Source organism: Crocodylus porosus, unplaced genomic scaffold (assembly GCF_001723895.1).
Source record: "Crocodylus porosus isolate Cpor-Errol unplaced genomic scaffold, CroPor_comp1, whole genome shotgun sequence".
NCBI lineage: Eukaryota > Metazoa > Chordata > Crocodylia > Crocodylidae > Crocodylus > Crocodylus porosus.
The window spans coordinates 51,033,826-51,058,926 of NW_017728948.1; the positions used below are offsets into that span (position 1 = coordinate 51,033,826).

Here is a 25,101-nt window from a genome sequence, read left to right on the forward strand (position 1 = left end):
TCAAAAGAAAAAACAGGCACCTAAAAAGACCTGAGGAAACAGCACTTCCCACCAACTTCACTAGTTTCCATTTGAATGTAAAAGTGGATCTCAGAGGCCTGCAACCAAGGAGCTACAGTTGGTACCCAAATACTATTAGTCATGAGGCAACTGATGGAAGTTACAAAAAGCTTCCACTGGAGTCCATGCTTTCTTTTTTAGAAATATAAAATGTGTATTAGATGAACATCCCAGATTCCAGGGAGAGATTTTGGATTTCCCCTTTGACCTACTCAGCTGACTTGTCTTACTGAAATCAGTGCAATGGCATTTCTCTACATAGACACTAATTAGATGAATGTGCTGCCAAGTGCCCTTATGTTTACCATGCGTCCTGATTGGTTGCAGAGAAGCTGAAATTAGTGTTGAGATAAATGTTGTCTTTACAGATATTTTGCCAAAGTCATGCTAAGAACTTTTACATAACACTGAATATACTTTACACACTGCAGTTCTGAGGTTATCTCAAATATGAGATAAGAGCCCTTATTGATAAACTTGTCTTGTGGTTCCCAGTGTGACTATCTCTGGTTGGCAGCTTACTTGTTGTTTGGAAGTAAGCACTTACATTCTAAAATAGTACCTTTCACTACCAGTTCGTGACGTGCTGAAATGCAGAAAGTTTCAACACCATGTAAAAAGGCCTTTCTGACTATACACAGAACAACAACAAATGGCTTCCCCCTGCTGACAGTTAGAACTGCTGGCTATTACTAATCTCTTACTGTTGCCTGCAAGTGGTTCTAGCAGTTAAAGACCCACTATCTAAGCAGTAACACCTTTTTGGATAAAGTCATTCAAAAACAATTTTCCTGCTTCACAAAACCTATTTTTGCAGTGGGAGAAAGGGCACACCAAAGAACTTTTAGAGCCTGAATATGGCTTGGAAAATTCCCTACCTACCTACCTACAAGGATTTGGCAAGACAAGTAGTTATAATTTCCCTGCGAAGACTGTAACCCTGTCGGTTTCCTTTTTAATAATATCTAATATTTTAAAAGAGTTTACTGTGCATGATAATGTCTAGACAAAGTTTCACAGATAAATAGCCCTAGTTGTTCTTCTTTCATATGACTAAAGCAAGCAGCAGCAGAAAAGGTGTGGGTTAATTAAAGTTGTATGTTGAGGTTTGATAGCCAGTTGATGATGTCTGGGCCAGGAAGATGATGACAACCTACTCACGGTCTTCCTTGCTAAGTGCAAAAGCACAACAAACGTCATCACTCCAGGGGCCAAACTTCAATCTTCGAACTCACGGCCACAAATGCAACAGCAACATAATAACCATAATAACTTTCTTAAAACTAACCAGATGAGTATAAAATTATAATCAAGCCCCTAATAAGGATCCATACATACACAGAAATAAATAAGTGAAAATCTAGAAGCAATAGCTTAGCAGACATATATAAATGAGATGCCATGTAAGTAAGCCAGAACTCTGTTTTAATTCTTTTGCTGAACTTAGCCATTTAATTTATAAAGTCTGATCTTTTACATTCCAATTGTAATTTACAATATAAAACTATGATTGAATGGAAGGATAAGTAGCAAGTCTTAATAACAAGACTTTTCACTAACTCATTAACCATGCATTTATCTCACTGGCTTGATGGAACAGGTCTGCTGACTTCAAAATGCAATTTAAAGTCTTTCTGTTCCATTCAGCTTTATCCAGAAAAGGTGAAGGTAGGCTTATTAGTTAAATTTAAACATTTTTTTAAAATTTGTAGCCTATTTATTTCTAGCTAATTCAATTTATATAAAAATAGAGTTTTTTGAACTTTCACACTAAAGGTGCTACAGAAGTACAATATGTTTATATCTGACCTTAGCACCTAGTATCTGAATCTACAACCCTCAAAATGCTTCAACAATATCCCTGCCTTAAATCCATCCTGACAAGTTCTGTCAGGTATTTCTTCTGAGTGGGAAAGAAAATGACATTAAGCCTGGTACACAGTGAGGTGAGTATCTTGATCTTTCCAGGTATTATATATTGGTACAAATTAATCACTGGCATTTCAGTGGACACTATAAGAGAACTACTATAAGGGTGGCTGGATTTATGCACAAAGTATACCTTAAAAGATACATAACAGATGTCTTAAAAGCTTTGTATGATGGGTAACTTTTTCAGAAAATTGACATCAACTGGCAATCATCTCTTTTTGGCTGATAAAGTCACTGATAAATGCCACATGCATGCGTGGCCAGGAGTGCAGCCTGGCAGCATGGAGAGCAGCATCTGGCTAGTAAGTCTGTGGGAGGGAAGTGGCATGGAAGAGGGAAGGGACATGGGGGGAGAGGCAGATCGAGGTCCCCTGGTGAGGGGGGGAGTGGGGCTGGAGCTTGGGCAGTGGTTGCACATTCATCTACAAATAAATGATCTTCTGTCATCTAAATGAATGAAGCATGCATATGGAAAAAAAAGTTTAGTTTCATTTGGTTAGTTTGTGTCTAATTTATGGTCTCTAGGGATGCCTTGACAAAGTAATGTTAGGATTATCTACCAGTTACCATAATATTTGGTCCAACTACAATATTCATTCATGCTTGATCCATAAAGCTAATATTTTGGACAGCAATCAAGTTTACTATGAATATATTTGCTTAACCTCATAAACAATGATTAATCTAAACAACGATTAGTCATCCTCATCTTGATTATTCTGTTTACTACCACTGAGAGAGCAGGCTTTTTAGAAATCAACTGACAAAGCCATTAGAATCTTTTCACCATGTGTTTGGCCCAATCCAGAACATACAATAAGCTTACACAGGTTCAGGGTACAATTCTACTCCCAGTGGAATTCATGGCAAAATACTCATTACTAACAGAATTTGCAAAGATTTGGGCGTTCATCATAATTCTGTGGTTTGTTATCCCCACACCTTGAGATTCAAAACTCAATGATTTCTTTGTTAACTGCATATAATAGCCCGTCTTTATGAATCACGGGCCACCAACAGGAAAATGGTTTATTATCAGAATAAAAGAAATCCACTTTTAGGGCCCCTCTGCATAGGGTGACTATATGTCCTGGATTGCCCACAAGAATCCTGGACTTTGCAGGCTGTCCCAGCCTGTGGGTGTAAATTGAAGTAAAAGTCCTGGATTTAGATACTGCAGGCACAGGTAGAGGCTGCTGCTGCTCACAGTACTCAGCCTGAATCCTGCTAAGCAGCAGCTGGAGGCTGGGAGGAGGGCAAGCTGAGCTGAGCACCATTCCTCCTGCCTGGGGCAGCAATCAGCTGGGGTGCGGAGGGGTGGGCTGGGAGGTAGGGCCAGAGCTTTGGCTTTGGCACCTGTGCTGGGTGAGCCAGGATCGCCAGTTGCTGCCAGCAGCCTCATGCCCTGCTACTGAGGTCACTACTGCAGCCCGGGCTGCATATGGTTGTCCCAGCCAGCTGCCAACGGGGGAGGCTCCCAGCCAGGTCCAGCCTCTGCATATGGGGGATGGAGCCAAGCCATAGGCCTGTACACTGTCCTGCCCTGCCTTCAGGACTCCTGGGAGCCGCAGGATAGCAGTGGGGGTGTGCATGTGCTTGTGAGTGTGTGCATGCATGTGTGCACACTGTGGTGCCTCCATCCTGGATTTCCTGAACAATTATATGTTCACCCTACATCTATGAAGGTAAAGGTGCAATGGGATCTACTGTGCAATCTGCACATGCATGGCAGAAGGCATGATTGTGGGATCAAGCATTAGATCCCATCACCCCTTATAGCCAGTAGGATCTAATGTGCTTCCCCGGTACCAGCAAGAAGCCCCCTCAGTTGAGGGGCTCCAAGCCATGGGGTCTTCCCACATACCCCTGGGGCTGGGGGATTGCAGCTGCTATGATTCCTTAGCCTTCACAGTGTGTGAAAACCCCAGAGCTGTGAGATCATGGCTGCTGTGATCCCCCAGCTTTGGGGGTTTCATGAACCCCCAAGGCAGCCGTGCCCCACCCAACTGCCAGTATCCAGCTGGGTCCTGGCACCCAGCATCTGCAGCTGCAAGATGAAAGACTCTGGATCCCTGTACTGCTAGGATGCAGAGTCAGCAACTGCTAGGGCTGAGAGTCCCCTCAGTTGTAGGATTCCCAGCCCCAGCCGAGCCTGGTGCATCCGTGCAGCTAGAAGTCCAGTTGACAATGTTAAACTAAATAAGATGTTTGTGTGATTATTACACTTAGAAAATATAACTATTCAATACACACAGGAGCACTCAGTGCAGCAGCTCCCTAACTGCAGTCTCTGGAACACTTCACGGTGGTCTGTGCAGAGCTGGCTGCTCATATGGTGCTGTCTTCCCTCCTTGCTTCCAGCTGTCTCTCTTCATTAAAAGAAGCTTAAATATGCATTAAATATTCTCCTAAAGTTACTTTGTCGTGTAAGGTAGTACTGGAGTTGCCACAAAGATAATATTCGATTATAGATGGTTTACATGATTGGGGTGGAAAGGATTATGGGTCAATACCCACATTGTCTGTAGGGTGACAGGGTATCAGACTATGAAAAAGTTTGAGAAACTTTGCTTTAGTGATTGTCAGAGTATTGATATCCCAGCTCCACGGAGAAGGAGGAACAGGACTAATACTTGTTCTGTGAACCTAGATAGTCAAAGCTGATGTCATGTTTCTTCAAAAGATTTCAGGTTCCAATGAAGATATAAAAAATAAAATTATGTTGTTACTTTTGCCTTGTCTTCATGATTCCACAAGAGGTCAAACAAAATTTATGGTTGTGAAAATCCTGAGATTAGATAAATGACATCTAAGTGTATTATCAAAAGAAAAACTGGTGCTTGGGGGAAAGTTGAGATTCCAGGCAGAAGGGAAAAAAACATAATTTCCTGATTCTGGTACAAGAGAGATTAGAAATCAGTTCAGGAATACTATTAAGGCTCACACAGAAGTAACAATTTTCACTTAATCTGGCCCCTGATAGTGACCTAACAGAAATGCACAGCTGCAGAGCATTTTACAAAGGCCCAATCCTGTGAAAATATGAATTCTGAAAGGGAGCAGAGGGAGTTCAGTCTGGGATTTTTTCAGCCAGTGCTGGAGGGTGGGGTAGGTGGACTGGAGCTCTCACAAGGTGGAGCAGCTCCAATCCACTCACCCCACCCTCCAGCGCCAGCTGGGAACCCCTAGAACAAGCTCCCGCCATTCCCTTTCCCCATTCCCAGTCTGAAAAGACCACCGGGGCTGGGAGGGAGGAGTGGAGAAGAGGGTCAATGTTAGGGGAGACCACCTGCAGGCTCACAGCCAGCAGCTACATTCCCCAACCCCGCCCCCTTCACACACACCCCAATACAACAGTGAACTTCTGTTGGCTCCGAGGAATCACTGCAACTTATAGCACTTCATGCAAAGCACTATGGTTACTGCAGGGAGATGCTCTTCTGTCTGGGCCTTTAGGTTTTAAACTCATCTTAACCTGAAAAAGAGAGGCAGGGGTTTCTGATGGAAGATTGCACAGTATTTTCTTCATATATACAAGCAGAAGTGATTTAAAAAATGCCTCCCAACAGAGCTAAAACCACTTGTTTCTAGGTTGCAGCCAAACTCAGTATCTACAAAGGTGAGTGTAAAAAGTGCACTAGAACAGTTTTGCTTTTCTTGTAGCTAAAATTTACAAGAATTCGTATTAACCAAAATGATTGCTTATGTACCTTAGAATCGTATTTGGTTGTAACCAGTAAAAATGAAGGATTCACGCCTGGAGTAAAAGCAAGTTCCCTGGGCAAAGCATACACACCTACCCTGTCAGCTTTCAATTAAATGGCAACTTGGTGAGTCCCAAATGAATTCACAATGTCCCCACAATCAAAAATACCTGGTTAATATACCCTACATATAAACAGTTTTTCTTGTGCAGAGTAGTTAGGTCACTTCAGGCTCCTCCACACATGCAGGTAAAAGGTGCAAAGGGATCCAATGTAGGATCCACATGTGCATGGCAGGAGGTATGACTGTGGGACAGTAAATCAAATCCCATCACATCGTATTGCCAGTACAGGGGTAACCCAAGATGGGGCTCCCAACCACAGGGGTGCTTTTTGCACACCTGGCCCCTCAGGGCTGGTAAATCACATCAGTTGTGGTCTCTCAGCCACAGAGGTACATGGGGACCCCAAAAGCTGGGATCCCTGTCACCCAGGAACTCCCAGGCTCAGGGGTGCACATGGGGCCCCCTAACTACAAAGTACAGTCAGCTGATGGGGCTCCCAGGCACAGGGGCCCCTGGTCAAATGTTCAATTAATGGCATGATAAGAAGCAGCTTTTGTGGAAGTTATCTTGTGGAATAACTTTGTAACTTATTCCTCTTTCCATCACACTACTAGTTGATTGAAAATGTGGCTGGGTGACCACTTAAGGCATGATTAACTTGTAAAGTATATCTTAAGTAATTTGTAGATGAGGACTTACTGCAAAGACCAACAGCCAAAAGGCTTTGTGTGTATTTTTCCAAAGAGCACAATCAATGAGACTGCCCATACTGAATAACAAAACTACCCAATTCCAGATGTCTTGTACTGCTAACGCCATTTAATTCAAACATAAAAGTGAATGTGAGAATGTTGTAGCATGCTAATTCACCAGAGCTATTATTCAGTCAGGAGTGAGTTTAAACCAGGACAACTGGCCCTTGGGTAATTTGTGTAGCAAGTGTACCCTTTCTCCCAGGTCGCTTCCTCAAACAAGCCATTTTAAAGGTATATCTGCCCAAGATCTCTCTCACACATCAAACAAATTATCGATTCAGATCAGCCTAAAAAAATTTATTCTACACCAGCTAAACTCACCAAGGTGCATAATGAGGATTCCTTTGACTTCTGGAGACAGATTATCGTAGCTTACCTGAAGGCCATTGAGTTTTATAAGACAATATTACTACAGACCATTAGATAAATATGACAAACACTGAGAAGCTGCTGTTTGCAACAGCTCATCAAGCTACACATGGAAACTTCTTAGGTTCTTAAATAACACCAGACACTGTGTTCAGTGCTTCTCCCCAGATGGCATGCCAAGTAGCATCTCCAGGTTTTCATAGTACACTGAACTTCCTTGTACATTTTGGTGTACTGCTTAAGGGCTAACTGCTGGCTTTAGGTGCATTCTCAAGCTAGGTATGTTTGGATTACACCACACTGCCACACCTCTTTCTTATAGTTACTAACCAGCTATCTCCTTGCCTTGTAGGTAGTAATATGCTATTAGGCTTTTACTAACCCTCACTTCACACTGACTTATGTCCTCTGGCCAGCTTATGAGCAAGATAGTGTTAATACTCTACTACTCCTCTCTCCCTTCGTGGAACAGATGGTAAAGTAAGACAATTAACTCTGCTTATGTCTGTGTGTCCACACTTAAAGCCGTCTTACACATTTACAAGAGTCAGGAGTATAGGTTGTAGCCATGTTGGTCTAAGGACATAGACAGACCAGGTTCTTTGGGTGAATCTGATATTTTTTTATTAGACCAACTTAAATAGTTGGAACAAAAATATTTAAGCAAGCTTTTGGATTTAAAAACCCTTCATCAGGCTGAGAAAGTTTCTGCAGTTGGTGTGTGCTCTTTCTGGATAGAATGAAAAGTAAAAAAGGCAGAGGATGGGCTAGTACGCATACAAGATAGGCAGTCAGTGAAGATGTAATCTTGTATGCCCAGAGCAGTCATTTTTGATCTTCTGTTTTCTGGTATCTCCAGGAAAGCAGCGACTCCCCCAGGAGAAATTGAATGTCTCAGTGCAACTGAAAGCGCTAATACAAAGAAATGTACCGTTGTCTTTCATGTCAATGAAACCTCCCTGTGGCAAATAGCTCTAGAAAGTGAAATTAGGGATCCTGTCTCCATGGGGTGGTATAGTCAGGAGGCTTGGGGGGACTCAGGGACCCAGCATGGTGCTGCAAAGTAGGAGGGGAGGAAATGTGCTGTGCAGCCCAGTAACATGTGATCCCACCCACTCAGAAGTTGGACAGCCTTGACTTAGACCAGGCTTGTCAAACATAAAGCCCACGGGCTGCCATGCAGCCCGCCAAGCCACTGTATCTGGCCAGCGGCGGCACCACCGCCGCAGAGTGCAAAGCCGTCACCACCACTGCTGAGCGTGGAGCTGCTGCCAGCGTGGAGCCATGGCGAGGCAAGGCAAGGTGGGCAGGGCCAGCTCGCAGGCCCCAGCCAGCAGCAAGGGGAGGGGAACTGCGTACCCCAACAGGGCCAGGCTCATCAGCGAGCCAGGTCCTGCCACCGCTGCCCCGAGGGCTGCGCAGCGCGGGGCTGCCACACCTGATTGGACGAGCTGTGGACAGTACTTGCAGCTTCTTCTCTGGCTCCGCCCCTTCCCCCAGCACATGGCCGGGAGAGCTGCAGCATGGTCCACACCCTGCCCATGTGCATGGTGGACAGAGGCACAACGTAAGTTGCCGCGCGAAGCTGGGGGTGCCTCAGGGACAGGCGGGGGCTGTGGGGCGCGCAGTTGCCAGAGCTGAGCTGGGCGGGAGGCAGGAAGAGCCTGGCCCAGAGGTGCTCTATGTCCAGCCACTTCCTTGGTGGTTCAGGTTCTGCTACTGTATCCTGCATGGCTGAGGGTGGGGGTCTACATGCTGCTGGAACAGCCCATGCAGTGAGGGGGTCCTAGGGGCCCACCCCCACAGCATGCAGCCTGTGCAACACATGGTGGTGCCATCTGGGGCCCACAGCCTTGCCAGTTCTGAACAGCCCTGGACTAGCTTATCCTCTTCCACATCTCTGCACTATATGCCTACAATTTCTATTTAATTAACCACAATGACCATGATCAAGTTAGTAAAGGATCTCAAGAATAAGCTAGTCAAGGACTGTTCAGATCTTGTGAAGCTGTGGGCCCCAGATAAAACCAGCACAGGCTGCACGCTGTGGGGGTGGGCCCCTAGGACCCCCTCACTGCACGGGCTGCTCCAGCAGCATGCAGACCCCCATCATCAGCCATGCAGGCTACATTTGCAAGACATGGACCACTCCTCCCCCACCACAGGCCTTGCACAGCAGTGGAAGAGATGGCTGGCCAGGCCCATGCCCTATATATTAACTGCTTGCAGACCACCTGTAGACTGTGGGTGACATCCTGGCCCTTTGTGGGCCACATGTGGCCTGCAGGTAGTCAGCTGGGCAGTCCTAATCTAATCCAACTCCCTACACAGAAAAATGATGTCCTATTCCTAAACCATACCAAACATGCATACTTTCTGAAAACTACAACTTGCGTAAGCACATTTCCATACCCATTTCATTGTCATTTCCTGTAACTTCATTGGTGTCAAAGGTCATGTGACATCACTTCCTGATGTGATACCACTTCCTGTGAGGTCTTTGAATATGGCTCGCCAGCCCACTGGGTAATAAAAAGTTTGTGATCCCATCCCACATTCAAAAAGGTTGGACACCCCTGACTTAGACCATTCTGCAATATTACCTAAAAGTATGAGAACTCTCTAAAAATCCTTCAAACCTAGTTGTACAGCCTGATACTGTTCTTAGTTTATTAAATCTCTTACAAAGAGAAAAATCAACATTCTTCAATGTTTTGCTATCCAAAAAATAATAGATTCTTTCAACTATGTGTCTTCCTGTTTTGAGCTTGGTTTACACAAGTTTACTAGAATCCATGGGTAATTCTGAACCAATTTTGCCCTAACAACTCTGGTTAATAGACAAAGGGAAAAAAAACAGTCTGGTGCAACTAATTAAACAAAATGCATCACTCAATCTCCTAATTCTCTTTCTAAGAACAATGTTTTGCTTAGCTGAAATACATTACAATATTTAAATATTAACAGGAGGTTATGTTTCTTTTCTGTTCTGTTGTGAATAACAGTTTTAATTAGAGTAAACTATTAATAGGTGGTTTGATAAAAAAAACATGTAGATCAGAGGGAAACAGGATGACATAATACCTAGTTGCACAACAATTTATATGAGAGTAACTATAGCTAATGAGGACTATGTAGCATACACACTCCAAAGTAAAATATTAGCCAAATTGTGTCTAAATGCAAAGTGCAAGTTCAAAAAGTGCAAGCAAAAGCTCACAATATAACAAAATCTTTTTTTTCTGTCTCCTTTCCTTCCCTAAATCCCTAAGGCACTGTATTAAAACAGTCAGTATTATGTCCAGTTTATTATTAAAAATACTTCTCTGCTTGTTAACATTTTATCTTCTTGTTTTGTAACACTCTCTCTCACACACACACACACATACACAAAAACACACTCCCCACATCCTTTCTCTGGTGTGGAAAAGCATTTTATGGTCAATACATGACCAGGATGATCTTTAAAGCAGTACCCTTGCCTGGTTAGGGCTTAAAAATACCTACAGAGTTTGCAACTTATGGCTGTAAAATAAATTCAGCTTCCACACATGTTGGATCCATAAAATTATTAGAACCACCATGCCAGACTTTTCACTATTTTATATATGCTGGAGTCTTTTTCAGCCAACATTTTAATTTCTTTAGCTACATAAAACAACTATTACAGTGGAGAATAAGCTGAACATGAGCTGGGGAGCTGGGGGGGCTATGTTGCGAAGAAGGCTAACAGGATACTGGGCTGCATTAGTAGGAGTGTTGCCAGCAGATCAAGGGAAGTGATTATTCCTCTCTATTCAGCACTGGTGAGGCCACATCTGGAGTACTGTGTCCAGTTTTGGGCTCCCCGCTACAGAAAGCATGTAGACAAACTGGAGAGAGTCCGATGGCTATGAAAATGGTTAGAGAGCTGGGGCACATGACTTCTGAGGAAGCCCAGCTCCCTCAACCTCTCTTTAGTCTACAGAAGAGAAGACTGAGAGGGGATATGATAGCAGCTTTAACTACCTGAAGGGGGGTTACAAAGAGGATGGTGCTAGACCAGAGGTTGTCAACCGGGGGTACTGAAAAACATCATAGGGGCTATGCAGAACTCCACATGTGTGCATTCAGCTGCAGTGCAGCACTCAGGTGGCCTGGGGCGCAGCCCAGCCATGTGGATAGCAGCTGGGTCCAGCTGGTAAGTTCTGGTGGGAAGGAATGGAGGTGGGGCAGGGGCTGAGCCATGTAGGGGGGTGGAGGGAGCAGCTCCCACTGCTATATGCACCCTGAGAGGGCTGTGTCCCCAGATCTGCATGTGGGGTGGGGCAGGCTGGGGCTGGAGTATTGCCAAGCTCTTCCCAGTGTGGGGCTGGGTCAGGCTGTGCTAAGGGCAGGCAACAGCAGTGCTGGAAGGGAGTTGGAGGGGGCTACGGCCAATTTTGATGTAGCTGCAGTTCCACCTCCTCCATAGTCCCACTCCTGTAGACCCCCACAGTAAGGAAGGGAGTGGGGCTGGAGCAGGAGCTGGTGCCACCCAACTGGGACACAATGTGAGACATAGCCACAGGGAGTGGCAGCTCCTGCTGCTGCAAGTACCCTGGGAGGGCATAGGGGGCATATGCCCCCGGATCTGCATGCAGGGTGCAGGGGGGCTGTTCCCAGTGGGGTGTTGGGCCAGGCTGCACTGGGTGGAGGAGCTGAAGGGGCTCCAGCAAATTCTGGGATAGCTGCAGCCCCTCCCAGCGCTGCTGCCACCCACCCTGAGTACAGCCCAGACCCCCCACCAGGAACAGCCCAGAGAAGCCCTAGCCTGCCCATGCCCCTCGTGCAGATCCAGGGGCACCCACCCCCCCATGCCTTCCCAGGGTGCGTGCAGTGGTGGGAGCCACCACACTCTGCAGCCTCCAGATGAGCCTATGGGAGCAGGGCTATGCAGGTGGGGGGAGGAGCCACTCCAGAATTTGCCATAGCCCCCTCAACCCTCCTCCCAGGGCTGCCACTGCCCATGCTGGCCCAGTCCCCTGCTGGGAAGAACCCAATGCCCCAGCCCTCAACAGCAGTCTGACCACCCCACACACAGATCTGGGGGCACATGCCCCCTCATGCCCTACCAGGGTGTGCACAGAGGTGGAAGTTGCCCCCCACATGGCTCAGTCCTGGTCCCTGCCCCAGCTGGGCAGCCCCTACCCCAGCCACACGCCCTCCCCCACTGCTGGGGCCTCAATCTGCCCCCCCCCCCCGCCTGAGAACAAGAAAAAAATAAAAGGGTACATAAGCTGAAACTTTGAGAAAGAAGAGATGCACTTGTTAAGGCTGAAGACCGCTGTGCTCGACTGTTCTCAGTGGTGGCAGATAAAGGAACAAGGAGCAATAAATAGTCTCAAGTTGCTGCAGGGGAAGTTTAGGTTAGATATGAGGAAAAACTCTCTCATGAAGAGGGTAGTAAATCACTGGAACAGGTTACCCAGGGAGGTTGTGAAATCTCTATCCTTAGATATTTTTAACACTGGCTAGACAAAGCCTTGGCTGGGATGATCTGGCTGGGGACAGTTCTGCTTTAAGCAGAGGATTGAACTAGATGACTTCCTGGGGTCCCTTCCAATCCTAATTTTTTTTATGATTGTATGACTATATGATATATTCTTGAGTAGTTCTGGATTTTTAAAAATATAGATATTTATTGTACATAGAAGCCATTCTATTTTCCCCTTTAATTAGGAGAGGGAGAAATTAGACATTCAAGAGCAGTCATCTTGCTTTCCCTGATCTGGCCTTCATCTGCACCATTACTGCTACCTGCTGGCACCATAGTGTAGCTAATGTTAAGATGGAAGACTCAATTATAATCCCCTTCTTTTGGTGCTGGTGCCTGGCAACCACAGCAGCCTCCAGCTGCCAGAAGGAGCAATTACAGGATAAGTCCTGTTTAGCCTCAACTGCCATAGGGTAGAGCATATAAAGGTCAGAAAGGAAAATTTAGAAGATACCAGCAACATCTTCTAACTTGTGCTCAACATGTGTGAATTGTGATCTTTCAGAAACTTATAGATGTTGGCAAATTCGGTTAGATTTTTATGGTAACAGCAAAAGGCATATCCCTTAAGAAGAGCCAACATCAAGACCATGCTCCAAAGCTGGAATTGCTAGCACTTCTTCATGGTTGCAAGCATTTTGCTTTTGTGGTTTTTTTTAAATAGTAACAATAATAAAAAGAGCAAAGGACATTTTCCATAGCCTCATTCTCAGAATCAACTGAACCATTTTAGCCTTTGGCAGACAACGAGCATGACAAATTTTGGCCCAAAGAGTTAATGTTTGGCAAAATCATAAGCAGCTTTAAAGTAGAATCCTCTCATGGAAAGCATTAGTTAGCCTCAAGGATAAGTGTTGCTACCAGCACCTTTGTAACACACATTAAACTTACTTGTAATTTGTATTGAACACAGAGAAGATAGGCTGAATAGATCTTTTTGGTTTATTGTTTGAAGTTGAACAATTCTAAAATGGGAATTGCAAGTCAAAGAATGCAGAGTCAGCATTCTCTGGAAACCACATAATTGTAATCTTTTCATTAGCATATTATCACCCCTGTAAAACCATTATACTATGATAATGAATTTAAGTATGTTTTTAAAATGACATTATTCAGAAGCAGTCGATATTAGAATATTTGTCTTATCCCTGCAGATAGAGATGACACAGTTCAGCATATTACAAATGTGAGAAATTGTTAAAACCTAAGTTTATCTGTTCATTCCTTGAAAATCCAGACTATCTGGGACGTGTCCACATTTCTGACTTCAGTGTAGCATAGAGGTACCCACGCTGGCTTTAAACAAGTTAATTCAGGTACCAGAAGCAGTCTAACCACAGCAGCTAGCAGCTCCACAAAGGTTGGCAATCTTGAGAAAGAGGAATAGATTTTTCTCAGGTTCATATCAAATAATGCAGTGTGAGTACAGAATCCATTTCACAAATCATTTCACAATTAACTCACAGGCTCCTGAGCAGCAGTGGTCTCTATCCTACTCTGCAACCAGACCATGGATAGACTGTCCCACAAGACTTTTTTGCTGCTAATCAGAGCATCAGGGTTTGGGGATGTCACTGGAGCACAAGAGAGAAATATGACACAAATTAAGAACTGAGATAGTTCCAATGCAAAACACAGCTACTTACAAAGAGCTTGGGCACCATTAAATTGCAGTAGAACTAGTATGTAGAAAAAACTGGATACACAAATATTAGGGGAAAAAGCTCTTAAACAGTTAGCAAGCAATCTAATCTCTTGTGGGTGGTGGTACCACAGCACTACAAATTCCAAGATCCTCTTGATTTGAGTAATGCAAAGGGAAAGAAAACTTATTTTGACTTAGGGCTTTCCCTCACCTTTCTAGATACAGTCTTACACTATATACAAACACAAATTCATTGATGGGGGGAACTTACTATGAGGCACTATTGAGACAAAATGTATTGTTCCTACTGCAAGAAAAGGTATTTTTAAGATGTAGAGGAAGTTGATTTTACTTCTGCTTCACAATCATCTTCAACCTCATTATGTACCTCCCACATATATTTAATTAAACTCCTCTCATTTTGCATCCTACAAACTGACACACATTTCCATGGAAAGAGTCATCTGATAAGATCTCTGCTCAAGAGAAATGAGCAGTACTGTTCCCAGAGATTTCTGAAGAGGAGACAAGGTGAACTATTTGATATCATTATGCTGGGCATCATAATAAAAATGTATAGCCAGTGCATAACCAGAGTATATTTAAGTTACTGTATAAACCAAGGGATTCTGAAAATAGGCACTAGCTTTAGCAAAAAATGACTAAAGATTTTAATTCTTTGTTTTGCTCCGTCATTTAACTTCTGTTTTGAAAGGGAGCAGTGCAGACTTTCATCTTAATATGTGTTCTTGCTCTCTCCCTACTCCCTTTCTTCCACTTGACTTTAAAACTGACAGTACTTGCTTCAAGCTGTTCTCTGTGCTAGGAGCTACCGATTTGGAGAAAGAAATTAAAAACAAAAAAAAGTATGTTTATTAATATGGGCCTTGTTCATGCAAGGGAAAATATCACAATAGTCATGGGATAAAGGCAACAAAGGAAAAATGAGGACAGTGCTGGCTCTGAAGTAGTCAGCAGAGGTTAGCTCCGGAGGTAAGGGAGTTAGGGAACAGAAAAGTTGCTTAGTTCAGGATGCTGGGAGCCATATTTCTTTTTTAACATATTATACATAAATATGGTATATACATATGTACATGTAAATATTTGTTACCTGCAAAAAATTAAACAAACATTCCAGGTCCAAAGTTAATAACTCAAAAGCTGAGTAACACTTCTGTGAACTTAATCTGACTTCTTATGTATGTACTGAACACAATACACATTTTAATTACAAGATCAGACAATCTTATTTTTCCCCACAGAACACCAAGCCTCATTTAATGCATACTGAATAACTTTTCAATATTATGTTTTCTTCTCATTCAGTGTGCGATCTCAAGTCTTATTACTTACTACACTCTGGTCGGAAAAATAAATAATTACTGGTTTCTTTTTCTTTCCTTTTCTTTGTCTGTAAGACATCACTCCAGGCAGTGACATAACTAGGGGTACAAGTGTGCTTGAGGTATGAGCCACATACTTAGAGGGTACCTACCATTGCTGACTGGGCCACTACAGCCACTGCCCCTTCACCGAATCGTAGAAAATGAGGGCTGGAAGGGACCTCAGGAGGTCGCCTAGTCCAACCCCCTGAACAGGGCCACCCCCAATTAGATCATCCTTCTTAAAACCCTCCAAGAATGGAGATTCCACAACCTCCCTCTCTGAGTAACCTGTTCCAGTGCTTTACTAGCCTCCTAGTGAGAAAAATTTTCCTAATATCCAACCTAAATTTCCCCTGCTGCAACTTGAGACCATTGTTCTTTGTTCTGTCATCTGCCACCACTGAGAACAGTCTAGTTCCATCCTCTTTCGAACCCTGCTTCAGGTAGTTGAAGGCTCCTATCAAATCCCTCCTCAGTTTTCTCTTCCCCAAACTAAATAAGCCCAGTTCCCTCAGCCTCTCCTCTTAAGTTATGTAAACTGCTGCTGCTGCTGCTGCTGCTCAAGGGACAGAACTTGCTTGCTATGCCTCTGACCCCAGCATCCAGGTGCTTCAGGCATTAGTGAATTAGTTCTCTCAACACAACTGAAAGGGAGCATCATTCATTTTAAGGCAGCATATTGAGGTAGGGAGAGGTTAAGGTCAAAATATACACTCATTCTGGATGCTCAGTTAAAGGCTGCTGATTTTTCTGAGTATGAAGCACTGTACAGTCCTTTGGATATTCAAAGTACAGCTCCCATTGACCTCAGCCACAGCTGAGTACTTAGTACTTCTGCGCATCAGACCTGACAACCTCAAATCAGGCATCCACATAATGAGAAACACAACATTTGAAGCCCCCTGTAAAAAGGTTGGTTGAGTGACTTGCCAAGCATTTTCCAAGACAGCGGTCAGTAGTGAGCAGGAATTCTTGACTTACCTTCCTGCTGCAGGCTTCAAATCCCTGTCCCTCCTCCCCACCAAAATTGTTCAAGGTGCCTGTGCAACAAGGTAAGCATAGGTACATTGGAGCTGGAAGTTGTAGGAGAAGGTGGAAAAGCGCTTCATAGGTCAAAGTATCTGTCTGCTGTTTGTCCTACAGTCACATTCCTTCCTATAAAGCCTGATAATATTGGAAAAATTAAACAGAGGTAGATCAAGAAAGAGAAGCTGAGAGCATGCAAATCCATGGAAACTCAAGAGCATCTGGATTAGTGTACACAATGTCAATGTAATAGGTTGCTTATGCTTCTGCTATGTGAAAAAAAAAAACCATGTAACCTATGAATGGACCAAACCCATTCACTATGTGCAGGGCTACTACTTTCTGGACCATTTTTTGTACAGTCTCATTTAATATATAAATCTGATATGGTCAATGGGCTTGTTTCGAACAAAAATGAGCCCAAAGCATTTTTATTATTATTTCCTTTTCCAAGGGATTCAACCAGCATTTATGAAGACTTTGGCCAAAAAAATAAAAAAGTAAGATTCCCTGTGGTGCTATTTAACCTAAAACCTGACTAGGAATGCCTAGGATGGAGCTATTTAGCTTTCCACTGTAAAGCCAACAGCATTTCAGCTCAGTTACATGGCTTAAATGAATGCCACAGGTACACTCTGCATGACCTCTTGAGTCACCTAAACAACCTACAACACATAAAGAAAAAAAACCTAAATAAACTCTTTCCTTCAGGCTTGGATTTATGAGATTGCAACAATAAAATAGGCTGTGAAGATTTTATTTTTCTTAAGGTAAGCTCCTCCCCACCCCACCTTCTTTACAGTAAAGAAAACATTCTGAATTAAAATGCCATCAGGTTTGATTCAAGCAAATTACTCAACCCCTCCCCCCAAGCTTTACATTGACACCCATGGGCGACTGGTGCCTCCTGAATCGGGGGGGCACTTGCCCCCCTCCCAGCAGCCGGTCAGTAACTGGGGGGGGTCCCCCCTCCGGCTGGTTGTGCACTGACCTGGGAGCAGCATTCCCTCTCAGCTGGCTCTAAGAGGGAATGCTGCCCGGAAGTGCCAGGGATGCGCCCAAAAGGGCCAGCACCCCCACTCCCTGGACGGCACTCTTGGGGGGGCACCAGCGCTCCCACCTGCCCCCCCCACCTAAGCAGGGAACACCGCTGTGAGGAAGTGAACCAACACTCTCAAGGGGTGTATGTGCACCCCCGTACACCTCCTACGCGTTGCCACTGTTGAGACCAGACATTCTAGTTAATTTGGGAAAAATCTTTTATGCATGGGACATTTTGTAGGAGGTCGGTCCATATTTTTACTAGTCAGTTTACCATAAAAGCATGAAGACTTATGTCAGCATTTACCTTTTCATAGTTGCAATTTCTAGTTTTAAACCGGGTTAAGGAGCTGGTCTTAAATTTAAGCCATTTCCTTCTATGCGCCTTAAAGTTGTTCTAGATCTCATTTGATATGGTAATACAGTATCATGGGAGAGTTCAGTGGTCTAGTTCAGTAATTTCAGGTATTTGTGTTTACATTTTTCACAGGCTTTTCAATTTGGTTATTTGAGCCCCTCAGGGAGCTGTTAAAGGGGCTCAAATAAACCAAAAGCTGATCTTTTCAACATGTTATATCCTATGTGATTGAAATATTGCAAGAAAACTGTATCTCATGTAATCTTAGTTTAACAAATAGCTCCCTGAGGCATTTAAGAATACATATAAATAAACATACACATAAACAATAAAAAATTGGGGGTCTAAGGTTATCAGTGAATGAAACATTTAGATAATGAATAATCAATTAATGGAATATAACACATTCATATTTTAATAACTAAAATCTAATAAAAAAATTGTTCTCAGAAAGTTTTACTTCCTGAATTAAGAAACCGTATATCTCTACTTCAGGAGCAGAAGACTGCCTAAAATAGTGAGAGAGAGCCTTTTTCGGCAAGCCTACCACAAACTAAGCTCTGCATCTTCTCTGAGTGGCACTCTAATCCCCTTCTGCCTACCCTGTTGCTTTGCTTTCTGCTCCCTGCTTAATCTGCCATGTGCCACACATGGAGGCTGCCTGTGCCACTTATGGCAGTTGTGCTGCAGGTTACCTAAAAAATATGTCTATACCTGCAGTAATTACTAATTCCACAACATTAAAATTAAAAAAAAAGGTAAATCACCCAGCTTGGGCCCACAAAATAGCAAATAAGTCACCTGATATGAAGATAAACTAAGATTCGGAGCTGGGCTATGATGACTGGTATGCTTAGCAAAACATCAAATATATATTTTTGAAGAAAAGCACCTTTCTGGGTCTTCCCTGCTATTCTGCTATCAGTCACCTATTTCCTCTTGGCACAGCTGCCACGTACAGTAGGCGCACAAGGAGATTCTTATTTTTTGAAGCAGGCTTTAAAATATACTGGCATGATTTATGGTATCACATTGGACATTCTGTGTTCAGCCTGATGGGCACAGAGACTGCTGCTGGGACAATTTGCATGAGGAAAATAGCAAACAGCTTAATGAAGCTTATCTTGTATATGCATATATCTCAACAACAGAAACCAATAAAATGGAAACCAGCCTGAAATGCTACCCTTACAGCAGTAAGAAGACAATAGCTGTGACCATGAAAAAGTTGTTTATCTGGCAATTTTTGGACAGTACCTTAATGTGGGTCAATAAACTTCAAATTCTAAACTTCTTAAAAAATTAAAAAATACAAATGCCAAGGCACCATTGCCATAATGTAAACAGATTAGCAACTACTCTGCTAACCTAGTCTTGCAAGAATGTCATCTTCAGTTTAGGAATAAAACAGAAAACTCTTCCCCTACTCTACATGCTTGACTAAGTTATGATCTATACAGTCCTCTGCCATGCCATTCACCTTTGAAAGGCTTGTAAATATCAAGTACTAAATGTAACAGTTTAGGTGATCTGAAAAACATTTTTCTTAAAATTGATTTTACTCCAATTTTTCCTTCTTTATAACACTATAAAGAAATGTTCTTTTGTCCTTCTATTAACCCTTAAATCAATTATCAAGAATGCTAGCCACAGCCTCCCCTGGTTATACTGGATGATTTTTCTGTACAGGGTGGTTCAGAGATGCATGTTGTGAACCCTCACTCCTTGACTGAAGCAAGGAATCTTTAGATATCATTTCACCCAGGCTAGGGACACACATTCAAACAGCCTGAGCCTGAATTAATTCAATCTTTGCAGGTTAATCTAACCTGGATAAGCTAAATCAGTGTTGTAACCAGACAGACATCCCAGAAATGCAGGAAAATGTCTGCAGTGGCTCAGGCTAGAAACCGAGGGGCACTAAAGCAGCCCTCCCTTCCCCAGGGCTGAGCTGAGGGGGGCATGGCCAAGCCCTGGCAGGACACTATGATTAGTGAGGGGTCCTCCCCCTTGATAACAGAGCATTTATCAGCTCTGTTATCAGCATTTAATACCCCATCAGAAAACAAAGCCTTGCTCATTACAAGCTCTTCTTAAACAGCTTTTTTCCCAAAGGAAGGAATACAGGGACATTACCATCTGAGCCGTTGATTACCTCCAAAAAGCCCTAAGTGGACACAGTCCTATCGGCCTTATACAGCACTAGCTAGCTTACCACATGGTGGCTACAGTCTGTGCTGTAGGAGAGAGGAGGAAGGGATCTCTGCTTAAGCAGCAAGTGGTGAGAGGGGGCCAGGGGGGCACAGGGAAGCCAGCAGACCCTGCTGTGCCTTTAAGTCTCTGCTGGACATCTGGCCAGGGAGCAGAGGGGAGGGGCCAGACAGTATGCCAGGATTATGGCAGTTTCTGGCTTATTTTAAACCAGCAAGGGGTCTGGGACAGACATTGCATAAACCGGTTTGACCCAAATCAGTTAAGTCTGATACTACATTCAACTAGGTGCATCTCAAACTGGTTTAAACCAAATTGGTTTATGTGCACTGAACATCTGTTCTGTTACATCTTTAAACCAGTTTCTGATCACTTAAACCAGTTTGTGTAATGTCTGTTCCTAGTCCCAGGCACTGAATGGGTATATAGTTATACAGGGATTAACATAAAACAATTTTAAACAGAGTGAACATCCTATCCCTTCTCATCCGTTCAGTCTTCAGCCTCTTGGCATGTCAGATTAATGGTTCTTGGTATGTCAAATTAATTAGCTCTTTGGCTTTATTGCCTTTCATGATTAATAAGACATGAATTTCTGATGTAAAAAGAAAGAAAAACACCTCTTTCTTCAACATCCTGGTTTCAAAACTAAAAAGGTACACATCTATTTTTAATGCCGCTCTTGATTTTTGAGAATTTAAAATATTTTTAAAGGAAAATTGAGTGTAAAAACTACATATGTAATATTAAAGTTGTGTAATTATATTAAAAAAAAGACAGACTGATACTTAGATTCTCAGAACATATTAGACAAGTCTTTCTGCATAAATGCTGTTAAATATGCCACAAAAATATCCAAGACATAAATATATTTCTGATTTTTAAGTATATAGAAATAAGTATACTACAAATGTAGAACACAGCTGACTTGCTCTTGCATTAGATGTGGTAACTTGGTTTTCCTGACTTTGTTAAACTGCAATTGAATTCTTCACTCCTTATGCATTTTTATATAGTGTTTGCATACATGCACACATATTTACATATGTCACTCCTTTTGAGCATATAAACACTGGACAAATCTAGTAAAAGAAACCTCTTGATGCATTTCATTAAGAACAGAAGCCCTGGATGCATTGGGATTAGAATCTTATCATAACTGATGACATTATTAGAACAAATTATAAAATTTACAGCGACACTGATTATAATCATACCAAGTTTATTCGAAGAGGATTCTACTGCAGCTAGTTTTGTTTAGCAGAAATGCTAGGGATGGTTTTAACTGGCAAGAATTTTATAACAAAAGGTCACATGGTTAGCTCAGGCCTGCTTTGTTCTGATTAGATATGCAATATTCTACTATGATTGAGTCTAATCACCCACTGATTTTTGGCTCCCAAATACCTGTCATCACCATCACTGATGCACTCAGGGAGAGCCAGGCTACAGCCGAACAGCATGATGTGTTGATAGCAGCTGAGGCGATTGAGATAACTGAAGAACTTGAGAAACTTTTCCATTTCAATGCTTTTGACGATGGAAAGAACTGATGTTAAAGTGGTGTGATTATATGGCAGCATTTGGCACTGGCTGTAAGTGATATTTATGCAGGCACCTGTGAAATCAAAATAATTAAATTTAGAACATACAAATCAATTAAACTATTGTACGGTGGTACTGAGTGTTCACTAGCTAAAATATATTGTATAGAAACAATAACTGTTTCCTATACATAGGGTAATATTAAACAACACAATCAGATCACAGCATGGACATGGAGCAATTTTCTGAGAGTGGAAGAAACCTGGAAAAGTTTGAGTTTAGTTTATACAAGCATCCCAAATTAGCTACTTTCACATTTATCTGACCTTCTTTTCTGCTGGATGAAAAACTGGATGAAAAACTGCATATAATGGTCTCCCTCACAAGATACCTAGTAAAGCTAAGATAGACCAACTATGAAAGCAGCCTCCCCTGTAGCATTTGAACACAAAATCACCTGAAGCAAGGAAGAGAAGCAGCAAAGATTAAGGGTGGAAACAGACATTGCCTTGTGCTACCATAAGATTTTTATGGAAGCATAAGGGCCAGGCAAAGAAATGACCAGGCTCCGTGTTGCACCACAAATGCCCAAAATTTGTGGCCACAAAGGAGACAGTGTTAATTTGTGCCACTATTTAGCAGTCAATGTTTGTTTGCATTAAGGCACAAGAGCACAGGCAGCCCAGCGCTGCTCGTGCTCTCCAGCCTTCCCAGGTCACACCTCCATTGGCTTGAGGGACCCAATCCTGCATGCCCTGGGAATTTCCGCACAGGATTGGGCCCCTCAAGCTATAGGAATGCCAGCCTAACGTTCCTCCACTTGAGGACACACCAATTTGACACTCTGGTGCAGTCCTGGGGCTGGGACCACCAAACAACTGACTGGCAATCCCAGCCCCGGGACCACATAGAAGCCAGTTTCCCTTGCTTAAAGAGAAATGCCCCAGGGGCAGAGATGCATCCTGGCACAGCTGATTCATCGCAGTTGGTGATGTCTACTTCTAGCTTAAGGCTAACTGGGTTCTGGCTGTTTCAAGATTTTTGACTTGTTATAAAGCTTCCCCACCCCCATCTCAACCTCACTTCTTAGCCTAACTAGTTCTCCTTTTCTCTATCCTTCACACATGCAGTAGGTTCTCTCCACTGTGAGGCATCAGCATGCTACTATACAATGTGCTCTCAGGGGGTGCACATGCACCCCCTACACATTGCCCCTGCACATATATATATGTTATACTAACACTTTGATCATTCTATAAGGTGCAAATCAACCCTGCCTTCTACAGTATTAATAGCCAGAGCAGACTTTATTAAAAAGGGGGTATTTTAAGCCCCATTTCTCTTGGATTTTATCATGTCATTTCAGCCACGTAGAGTATATGTGGGTGCCTATGTGAACCTAAGATTCACAGTCCAAATTCTCCCCTGAAGTTTGGTATGTAAGCTGTCTCTTTGGCTAGATTGAGTCACTTTTTTCTTTTTAGGCACAGCTGCTAGTGGTATACTCCTTGTAGAAGATAGCCAAGACAGTTCATAAGAAAAAAAGTGAGAGATCCAGTGCCCGTCTCAGCCTGATTGGGATTCATATCCACAGCTCTCACTTTCCAGGAGTGTCTTAACCACCAAACTAGAGGCAGGGCTAGTAGCTGGATTGCTGATACATTTTACACAAAACAACCATTAGATTAAGAAAAAAAAAAGAAGGAAAAAAATCAGAACCAAAATTTCTTTCCCAGCTGAGCTACAGGCATACTCGCACTTTCTCTTTTTCCTGGCTTTATACACCTTGTGTTCTTCTCCAAGCAGTTTCACTGGGAGAGAGGGATGGCACACCCACCACTCCCACTTACAAGGCTACCAACCTGTGGCAAGCAGAAATTAGTTTCACTTAAGTGGACTACCAAGGTGCAGCTAATGCAGCCTGCATGCCAACTTGAGCCCCTGCTCATGTGCAGCCTGCACTAGACAGGCTCCACACACCTGTATGACTATTGGGACATTACAACATATTACCTCCCTCCAGAAATAATATAGGGGTAGGGAGACATCTGTGCATCTCTAGAAAGTGATTCTATTTTTATAATGGGGCGGGCATTAACAAGCTCAAAAAGGTTACAGAATTATGCCTATTCAATGGGCAGGTAACTAGTTACTTCCAAGCTGCACTTTGGTTATTCACTAGCCTGTCCTTTTGCCATAACAACAACATGATACATCAGGAAGTTACCAACAGTTTGGAGGTGCACTTCTGATTATGACTCATTGCATTAGAATTACAGTGTGCATTTTTGAGTTACTCCCCTTGACACCTAAAATTGCAAAATTCAAAGAAATGGAAGTTCAATTACATAACCAAATAGCTTAGTGTGTTCGAGTCTAAAAGAAATATAAATGTGACAACAGAGGGATTAATCATTCAGTAAGTATCTTTGGCTGCAAGCTATTAATCATAGAGCATGATTACAGCTGTTGTGTTGTGACATCACCTATCCCAGGTTTCTATAGCACTCAGCACTAAAGTAGATAAATGATTCTCAAGCAAGTTAGATCATCAAGGGTGAAGTGCCTAGTGGGCCCCCTAATCCTTCTGTATTTCTCCCAAGGACTGCACCTCTGTGGTAGGGTCATTTTATCTATATTAATTCTCTAATCTGGCCTTTTACACAAATCAGACTATTAACTTTCATCCATGAATTCCTACACTGAGCCCAGAAACATGCGTTTGAACTGAAGCATGTCTTTGAGACAGGCATGCAGTCTTTATGCTAGATGTTCTTTTACGTAGTCAGGAATAGAGCCCCCTACAAGAAAAACCGTAGAGAACATGCATCCCAAGGCGAACTGTTCAGAAGTTGCAGAATTCCCCCACCCCACAAAAATTCTCCAGATCTGGAAAGCTCCCATGCACTTGGGGGGGGGCAGCAGCCCCACCCAGAATCCCTAGAGCCCACTCCCAGCCCTGATGCAACCTCCTTTGCAGGTCTTCTGAGGGTAACTACGCCCTTTGGTTTTCATGCTATTTCCTCCCTCAAACAGACACAAGGCTTTTTAAAGTATCTTTATCATCAGTGAGCCAGAACCAGGAGAAGCACTCCCCCTTTATTGCTTTAGATAGAAACTGAGATAGCGATATAAGAAAGTGATCACGCTACTTTGAGAGGAAAGCACTAGTGACACACAAATAAGGTTTTCAAGTCCTAAATGAAAGCTATGATCCGCCTGCAATGTGCACTAGATAACAAAACAATCCTTCTGCATTCCATGTAGAGAAGCTTCCTAATGTTAAAATCACATTGGCAGGCTATTGATGCCAGTAGGCCAAAAGTATAAAGCCACATGACAAACAAGCATTTATATTTGGTTGGCTGGATGTTTAAGTCATCAAACAATTAGAGAGACAGACAGATCTTTATTTCTTTAATAATATGAGATATTTTATATCCCTACATACTCAGCCTAATGTAGCAGGCTTTTGGGGGGTTTTTGTTTG

At 43.0% G+C, this 25,101-nt stretch overlaps 1 protein-coding gene across 3 annotated transcripts in view; it reads right to left on the bottom strand.

The window, feature by feature from the left end:
- The window catches only part of CORIN (corin, serine peptidase), a 236,358-nt gene that overhangs the window by 153,336 nt on the left and 57,921 nt on the right, over positions 1 to 25,101 (bottom strand). For all 3 annotated transcript variants that reach the window (XM_019553231.1, XM_019553230.1, XM_019553232.1), the window contains one exon: positions 21,474 to 21,684. In XM_019553231.1, coding sequence (XP_019408776.1) covers positions 21,474 to 21,684 — 211 coding nt within the window. The remainder of the gene's footprint in view (positions 1 to 21,473; positions 21,685 to 25,101) is intronic.